General features: G+C 44.1%; 1 protein-coding gene across 1 annotated transcript; it reads right to left on the bottom strand.

The window, feature by feature from the left end:
* Positions 1 to 301: 301 nt before the first annotated feature.
* On the bottom strand, positions 302 to 9,157 carry FOXI2 (forkhead box I2). Its single transcript, XM_089508339.1, has 2 exons — positions 8,632 to 9,157; positions 302 to 852 (listed from the first exon to the last, which is right to left on the bottom strand). Exons 1-2 carry the CDS (start codon positions 9,155 to 9,157, stop codon positions 302 to 304), a joined length of 1,077 nt encoding a protein of 358 aa, XP_089364465.1.
* Positions 9,158 to 9,466: the final 309 nt, after the last annotated feature.

Below are 9,466 nucleotides of genomic sequence, written 5' to 3'. Positions count from 1 at the left end.
AGAAAGAAAGAAAGAAAGAAAGAAAGAAAGCTAAAGGGAGAAGAAACACTGAGACTAGAAGAACACCGTTAAGAGGGGGTTCAGGCAGAGTTTGAAGAAGATGCTAGTTGGAGAATGTGAAGAGTTGTAATCCAAAGAAAACAATTTTTCAAGCTCTGCACTCATGGTGCACATTGGGGATAAAGTTACAATTTAAAAAACTGGAGATAGATAGCCTATTGGACATAAGGCAAATATCTAGGCACTGAACAAAGGGCTGCTTGTGTAGTATTCTTCAAACAAAGGCTATACTGCCATCATTTCAGACCTCTGTCCCTTCTCTGCTATAGATCAGATTGTTCACACTGAAGGTACTCAGGCCCGGGGTGCTGAGGCAATTCGACTGTCCACTAGTGCCTGCATAGTAATTCATCCTAGTGTTGGACTGACAACTGAGTTCGAATCCTGTGGGTGGGCTGCTGTGGGAAACAGAACAAGAACTCAGTCCAGGCCCATTCTGCCTGCCAGGTATAAATTCAGACCCTGGACCACCAAAAAACTGCCTGGAAAAACCATTCCGACTATGGGCCACTGCATTCATGGCAGAAACAAATGTGGAGAAACAACGATTGGAGCTCAGGCTGGGGGATTTGCAGTCAGTCATCAGACCTGGAGAACATCGCAGAGGAACTGAGCCCAAGTTGTGGGTTTCAAGGGCTTGTGGGACTGCACAACTGCTGCTTTTATCCTCCGCTTTGCTGGGTGCTCCGGGTCCGTTGCCAGCGTCAGATCGTCTTTTCCTTTTCCTTCTGAAGTTGCCATTGTCAAACATCTTCTCACAGTTTGGATCCAGGGTCCAATAATTGCCTTTACCTATGAGCCAACCAAGAACATGAGGATTTAATTGGGGCAGGCAGAGAAAATCCTGAAAGTGAGGCATTTTTAAACAGATGGGGCCCAAGATAGGCAGCAGAGTTAACAGACAGCATCAGATGAATGCAAATCTACTTTCTTGCATGACAACCAAGCAATTTAGAGACACTGATTTTGATGGGAAGGTATCCTCCTGCCACCACCTTTCTTGTCACAGAATGGGCTGAATCTTTACTATGCTAGCTGAACATGAGTCACATGGAAATCTATTGGCCAAATATTTAGTCACTGCTTCAGCATTATTCCAGTGGGATACTATGGTTAAAGTGCAAGGTGGATTTGAGGGATTCAGATTCTAGGCTCCAGTCCTTTCCAGCTTCACCTACTTCACAGGTTTATAGTAAGGACAAAGTGAGGAAGAAGAGAGTCCTATCTCCTGCTTTGATTTAATTGAATGACAGGCAGGGTATAAATAAACATAATACTTTCCTACTGGGAGGAGTGGGATTTGAAGTGAAGGATGAGCCACCACTTCCAAACCACTGCAGCCTTATTCCAGCACGGTTTGGGAGGTAGGGGCATTAATGTTTGTTTTTAACTTTGTTGTATCAGATCTCCTTTCTCTCAGCAATATTGGTTTCAGTGGCAAGGAAATGCATAGGACCAGCCCCAGTCTTTCGAGTGAAAAAGAAGGCTTTGGATATATACTGGATCTAAGGTTGCTCCAACAGACTCCTGGCATGTTCTTCCCACATCCTATAAGCATTTCACATTTAATGCTGGCAGTGTTCCTGTGTTAATGCAGCTCTATGTAAGGATGACTGTGGCCTCCAGACTGGGTGGGCTGCTCTGATAGCAGACTTCTTCCCCAGCACTAGAAGGTTGCTTCTGCCCCAATATAGATTCTCTAAGATGTCCCTCACAGGGGTTTAGGAAATACTCTGTAATTTACTCAAGCCCCCAACAGGCTATGAAACTGAGTGACCACAAACCTCCCCATGCTACTTCACAAGACTGTTGTGAGAATAAAGTAGAGAATGAGGAAAGCTAAGTACTCTCACTAGCACTCGCTGGAGAAAAGAGTGATATAAACTTAACTAGTACACTAAATATTTAGTTTACAAGTGTTTATATTCTGTCTTATCCCTGTTGTCTGTCTTAAGACACCTGAGAAAGATATTTAAATTTGTGGGAATCGCACAATTTGGATTTTATAGTCTGATGATATAACCCATGGTAGCAAGCTGTACTGAAAGAAATGAAACTTTATTTCAAAGTAAGTATGTTTAGTGGGCCTAAATACCTTAAAGGCACCAGAGCCCATCCAATCTTAGAAGCTAAGCAGCATCAGCCTTGGTTAGTACTTGGATGGGAGATCACCAATGAATCCTAGAAGCTATAGGCTATGTTTCAGAGGAAGGAACTGGCAAAATCCTCTCTTAAGCGTTCCTGGCCTAAGTAAACCCTATTAGATTTATCTGGTTGCCACAAACTGACAGGGGATCTGAAGGCAGGTACAGCACACACATTTAATGAATGGATATGATACTGTGCCTTGCAAAGAAGATTGCCCTCATAATAGATGCTATCTATTTGAAATCTCTCTCATTCCAATATTTAATCTAATTGATTTTGTTATCCATGATTTGGATTGATTTTGTTACCTTGATGGTGAATGATAAACTTTGTTCCAAAACTGGCAAAAGTTTTTGAAACAATTTGTACCCATGGGTATCCACCTAAGGAGGAAGGGATGATACTCCCCTCCCAGAAAACTTAAATTTGTTTACTTATTTTATGTAGACAGATGCACATCTAGCTAGTCAGCAAGAGATGATCTCTCAGTTCACCTCTATGAGGGTCAGGCTGCTAGATCTGCATTCTGCTGTGTTCTGGAGAACCTCTTTGGGCCAGTAGGCAGATCAAATGAATTCTGATCTAATGATGCTGTTTTGGCAGGGTTTTTTTTAGCCACTTCTGTAAAGCTTAGAAATACAATGAAAACATGAACCTGGTGGTATATATATTTTCATAAATCTTAGCTCTGATATACAATCCATCATTATTACACCTGTATTGCAGCAGGCAAGACTGTGGCCGAGAGACTGTGAGTTACATCAGCCCTGCAAAATAGCCAAGTGTTGTTATATCTATTTTGTTGTGGGAAGTTAGAGTGCTATACAAGAACCCTGTAGTGTAGTCCTGTGTTGTGGCTCAGTTTCCTGGTGTATTGATTATTTGTAGAAAAGACAGGGGTGGGATGGGGTTATAAAAGCAGAGCAATGGAAGGGATAAAAAGCCAGGGAAGAAAACCAGGGAACAAACTGAAAATAACAGCTTCAGGTGGAAATATATATTCTTAACATCAGTTCTACTTACTAGAAAACAACAGAAGTAAATCTAGTATAGATTTGAGGTGATGTCTACATATCTTGAGGGATTTCGTACCCAGGCTATTGAAATGGTATCTCTCTGAAACTATTTTGTTTCAGACACAAAATGTGTAGTTCCAAAAGAACATTAGTACAGCTCATAACTCATATACTTGTAGTAAAAAGCGCTGGATAACAATGTGAAAAGTAAAATTAAAACTTGAGGCTCTTCTAGAATCCCCAACACTGATTAAACCATACAATTTTTCTTCTTCCTGTGAATGATAATATCTGCAAGACCCTGCTGTTAATCTGCAGTGTTCTGAGCGTTCATCAATGTTTCCCAGACAGAGGAGATTATTTTAAACCAATTTAAACTTCCCTTCAAATTTTGTGAAATTCTCAATATAAGTGCAGTGATGTAAGAAAATAACTAATGCATTCTTAAGTACCGTTTTATTTAGGTATCCATCCCCTCTTCTTCCTAAGGGTTTTTAATGCCCCCCATGCCACAAAAACCTTTGTTGATGTTCATTATATTTCTTTTGTCCTGCATTATTGGTGTCAGGTTTCAAGTTCCCTCCCTTTGGAGTTTATCAGACAATTTCGGGCAATGGGAAGTCAGTCCAAATGCAATCATGGGGTTTCACGTTATTGTGTGATAGACTACCACACACAATTTCGGGCATTGGCAAGCTACTTTCGGACAGTGGGAAGCCAGTTGCTGAACTAACGAATTCACGTGAATGCGTTCCGGCCCAACTTTCTTTTCCTTCGAAATTAAGAGAAATTCTTCCCGTGTGATAAACTCCATTATTTGTATTCTTTTAAAAGCCATCAAATGTGACTCTAAGAATTAAAGCATGTGTGCACACAAACACATACACAAAGACAATGCAAGGGGAGAGTAACAATATCCACATATTACTATCTCCCCCTACCAAAAAAATTTAGTGAGAGAACCTTTTTTGTATCCCATTGTGTGTGTGTGTGTTGTGTGCCTTCAAGTTGTTTCCAATTTATGGCAACCCTAATGCAAACCTATCATGGGGTTTTCTTGAGAAGATACTGGAAGTTTGATTTTAATAGAGACTTATTTCAACATAATGCATTCAAAACAGAGATACCAGACTTTGCTATTGCTAGTAAACACCTTGGAATCATAATTGCCGAGGCATATGTAATATTGATAACAATCAGGTAATCATGTCAGTGCAAGACTACTCATGGGACCAAATAACCAAGAATGGCAATAGCTTTGTTTTGTTTTTTCAGTCTAACAACAAACATTTGTTTGGTGCTTTCATAATACACCCCACGCATAATACTTAATACATCCGAAAATTCAAGGGATGGGAGTGCTTTGGTCCTCCAAATATTTTAGTCTATGATCCCCATTACCTTGTCCCAACATGGCCAATTGTGAGAGTGGATCCATCTAGTCAAAGCTTCCCTACCCCTGCTTTACACAATGATGATGATGATGATTCATTTGTATCCCGCCTCTCCTGTTTGATGTGCTATTTGGTTGCCTTCTTAGGTGGGAAAAACCTTATAAGGTAAATCCTTATTATTTTCCCATATTGCCGATGTGCTTGGAGAAGACAGGCTAGGAGATACTGTGTTGCTTGAGGCCACCTGTCCTGTGGAATGCAAGGCAGAGCCAAATCCCCAATGTGTAGACTGCCAGCAAATATTATAATACCAATTGCTGTAGGCTATATTTCAGAGGAACTGGCAGAAACACCTGAGTATTCCTTACCTAAGAAGAGCCTATGAAATTCATGGGGTCGCCACAGATTGACAGGTGAATTGAAGGCACATACACATACATGACACACCTCACTACTTCAGCTGTAGGTTACTGCTGAGATGGCCAAATGCAATGCTTCTACAGCTATACAACTCACTCTTCTTGTCAATAGTAAAGTTTAATGTTAACCTGTTCTGGGGAAACCCATCATGAGTTACAGTGTCCTTGGGGAGACAATTGTTCTGAAAAAAGGGGGTCTGGAACAAAGAATAGTTTTATATTTGACAATGGCTGGATTGTGCAGTGATTTTGCTGGAAATATACTTGTTGCCTTCCCTGTGTTTTAAAGTCCAAACTAAAGTATTACACTGACATGGCCTGCATCTGCACTGCAGAAATAATCTGGTCTGGCACCGATTTAACTGCCATGGCTCAGTGCTATAGATTTCTGGGAATTGTAGTTGGTAGTGGCACCAGAGAGGAGCCACAACCAACTACTATCCCCCAAAATCCACAGCTTTAAGCCATGACAGTTAAAGTGGTGTCAAACCAGATTATTTTTGTAGTGCAAATGGATCCTTGGATTCACATACAAAAATGATACCTGTCAACTCCCTCTTTTGACCATTCAGGCCGCATTCCCACATGCACAGAAATAATAGAGCGCATCACTAGTGCTTCTAGGCAGGTTAACATCATATGTAAAGGGAAGTAACTTTAATCTTGCTGTACAAATCTAAATTGGGTATGGCATGTTTTCAAAGCAACAGTTTCCTCCTACTCCACTATTTGATTCGAGAGATTATAGTGTATACAATCCCTTGTTTTCTTCTCACTTAGGGGGATGGAAGTACTCATTCAAATTGTGTGAACAAAACAGTATTTACTGTGGAAATGGAGGTGGGAGTAGATTATTACGCATTGAAAGGAGTGGATGTAAAGCCTTTTGCACTGCAGACTTGCCTTGCATTCAAAAAGTTTATCAGACAAGGGAAAAGGGAAGTATAATCCAATGGCAATCTGGACGCAATCATGGGGTTTCACGTTACTGCGTGATAGACTACCACAAGCAATTTCAGACAATGGCAAGCTATTTTCGGGCAATGGGAAGTTCAAACGCAATTTGAATTCACGTAAATTCATTGAACTAGAGAATTCACATGAATGCATTCTGGCCCCACTTTCTTTTCACTTGAAATTAAGAGAAATTCCTCCCATGTGATAAACTCCCAAGTCTCCAACAAGCCATAGATAGGCTTGCTGCACTGTCCTCAACAGGAATATCCCCATTGACTTTAGTGGACACTGGAAGCCAAGCAAGGCTGATTGATTCACCTTTATATCCTGCCTTTTTGCCAAGGATGGGATTCAAGGCCGCTGCAACATTCTTGAAAATCCATGAGGGATCAGGATACAACGGAAGCTTCCAACATGTATTTTGTGCATTTTGCTTGGCCCACAAATTGTTTTTGTGGATTTTGGATGTCATTGTACTTTCTGGACTGGTTCACCATTTGTATTCTTCTACTGCACTGTTTAGAGCCAGTTCGGTGTAGTGGTTTAAGTATTGGATAAAGACACTGGGGGAGACCAGGGTTCGAATCCGAGCTCAACCATGGAAACCCACAGTGTGATCTTGGGCAAGTCACTACATAGCTCCTCCTGCCAGGAAAAAACAAATCAGTGGGAATCCTTTTTTGTATCCCATTATATACTGGAAATTTGATTTCGATGGGGATTTATTTCAATGTAATGCATTTGGAATCCTCATTGCTGAGGCACATGTAATATTGATGACAATCAGGTAAGTCACACACTCTCAGCCTCGGCGGGAAAGCAAGGACAAATCCCCTCTGAACAAATTTTGGTTATTTAATATTGAATGTTTCTTTTACTTAAGTGATGTTTGTTTTTGCTGTTCTAATGTAGCACAAATCCTATGTAAAATCATACTACGTATTTTTGACATTTTGACATGAAAACCATGTGATAGGGTTGCTTTAGAGCTGGCATAAGTTAGAAATGACTTGATTGCATTGCTCTCCTTTATACTCAAGTAGGTCCCACTGTGTCAGATGGGTCTATTTAAGTCATGAGTGTATTAAGAAAGGCAGCCCCATAAATATTTAAACCATGGGTTCTAGCTGGGCATGGCATGTGCCTTATCTTCAAAGAGACAATGTTTTAAGCAAAGGGCCCTGCCTGCAGGAAAACCTCAGAGTTCAGAAGGAAGCCTAAAGTTTGCATTTTGGTTGGGCCATCCCCGTTGAGCGGGGTTTCAAACCCTGGCCTCACCAGGGCCCTAGTCCAATACTTAAACCACTACATTAAGCTAGTTCTGAACTGTTCATTAGATATATATAAATGCTAGGGCGAACCAGTCTCAAAGACAATGCTCTTAACAAGGATGGCTCTCAGATAGGAATATGTGTGGATGCTAAAGGAAAAAGCATTGAAAGGCTTAACGTTGCTAAATTAAGCACAATGTTAAAGGAAGGGGAAAGTGGGATCCTGCAGGATAAGCTAGCTAAGGTGATCCCATGTGTTTACCTTCCAATGCTGCTTAGCAGACTAATAGAAACATTTGCTTTATGAATTAAAATAGGCTGGCTGGGGGATACTGGGAGTTGCAATCCCCAAAAAACAAACTTTCTCCAGGTCTCCTAACTAGTTGCTCTGAGTACAGAACTGGGACGATTAATGTACAGTACATGCAAGGAAACCTTTGTGCTCTGTGTTCATTCATCCCTTGGCTCCCATGCTAGGAGAAAGGCAGGATTAGATAAAATTCCCTACTTCCCATACTTCTCTACATTTAAAAAAATCCTGCTCTGATTGTTCACAGAGGAAGAACTACAGGTTTCTACGTTCTTCCTTTCCTTTCTTTCTTTCTTTCTTTCTTGGGATATGACAAGCTATTTAAAATGCACCTGGAACAGGTGGTGGACTACCTGTCTCCAAAAAGGGGCTCCCTCCTTTTATGCAGCCTCTAGCCTCAAGGCAGAGTCAGGGTGGTCTAGTGGTTTCAGCGTTGGACTAGGACTCTGGAGACCTGGGTTCAGATCCCAGCTGGGCCATGGAAACCCACTGGGTGACTCACTGGGCCAGTCACACTCTCTCAGCCTCAGAGGATGGCCAGGGCAAAAAAAAAAAAAACCCCTCTGAAGAAACTTGCCAAGAAACCCATGAGAGGTTCACTGCCTCAGAGTGGCCCTAAATTGGAAATGACTTGAAAGCACACGACAACAGCTTACAGAAGTAACTCAACCTCCTTTGGCTTGAGCTATACAAACAGACATCAGGAAAGTTAGCTTTGGGAGACAGGATGGGACTACAACTCCCAGAACCCTCCCTCAGCACAGTGGCTGAGGGAATTTGGGGGGGCCGCCCTGCGACAATGCAAATACTTTCCAGTTGCTGCATCTGCACTGCAGAAATGTCCCAGTTTGAGACCACTTTTAACTGCCATGGCTCAGTGCTATGGATTTCTGGGGACTGCAGTTTTGTGAGCCACTTAGCCTTCTCTGTCCGAGAGCCCTGCTGCCCCAAAGAAACTACAATTCCCCAAATCCAAGCGCAGTGAAAGCGGCGTCAGACCAGATGATTTCTGCCGTGCGGCTGCAGCCATCCCAAGAGTCCCCCTCGGAGGCTTACCGGGGTCGTCCTGGTGCCGGGGGACCTTGGTGAAGCAGTCGTTGAGGGAGAGGTTGTGTCGGATGGAGTTCTGCCATCCGCCGGCGTGGCTGCTGCGGCGGTAGAAGGGGAAGCGCCCGGCCACGAACTGGTAGATCTGGCTCAGGGTCATCTTCCTGGAGGGGGCGCTCTGCAGGGCCAGGGCGATCAGGGCCGAGTAGGAGTAGGGAGGACGCCCCGAGGAGCAGGAGGACGAGGGGGAGAGCCAGCAGCCCAGCTCCGGAGCAGACGGGGCGGGGGCCAGGAAGGGCAGCGAGGAGGAGGAGGAGGAGGAGGGCCACAGGCAGGGAGCAGGGTGGCTGCCCCCTCCGACTCCCACTCCTGCTCCCGGGCTCCCCATCACAGCAGGATCCCCGCCATAGCAAGCCCCGACGGGGAAGAGCAGGCTCCGGGGCTCTCCATAGACGGCGGCGGCGGCGTCCAGCAGCAGCTCCTGGGCGCTCGGAGGAGGAGGAGGAGGAGGAAGGTGGCCCTCCAAAGGGTTCATCGTCTCCCTCCTCCTCCCAGAGGCTGAGAGGCACATGGAGAGCCTGGACCCGAGGAGGGCAACCCAGAACAGGTGCCGCCCAGGAGGAGGAGGCAGGCAGAGGGACAGCGCCGCCCCAGAGCCCCCTCCCCCCCAAGCAAGGAAGGAAGGTCTCCCCCTCCGGCCTCGTCCCTCCACCCCCCCCCCTTCATTCCCCAGGACCTGTCCTCCATTGGCACCTTCTGTCCCGAGAGGGTTCCTGAAAGCAGGGCTAAGAAGCAAATAGAGGGATCCTAGAACCATTGAATCACAGAGTTGGAAGAGACCACA

The sequence above is a fragment of the Sceloporus occidentalis genome, unplaced genomic scaffold, assembly GCF_023333645.1.
Source record: "Sceloporus occidentalis isolate IW3139 unplaced genomic scaffold, rSceOcc1.0.p SCAF_2, whole genome shotgun sequence".
In the NCBI taxonomy this organism is placed as follows: Eukaryota; Metazoa; Chordata; class Lepidosauria; order Squamata; family Phrynosomatidae; genus Sceloporus; species Sceloporus occidentalis.
Note: the sequence above shows the minus strand (reverse complement) of the source record. Positions and strands in the feature narration are given on the sequence as shown.

Coding starts and splice junctions, on each gene's coding strand:
- FOXI2 (XM_089508339.1), bottom strand. CDS start 9,157: ATGAACCCTTTGGAGGGCCACCTTCCTCCTCCTCCTCCTCCTCCGAGC. Junction 853..8,631: donor CCGGCACCAGGACGACCCCG/GTAAGCCTCCGA, acceptor GTTGGCTCATAG/GTAAAGGCAATTATTGGACC.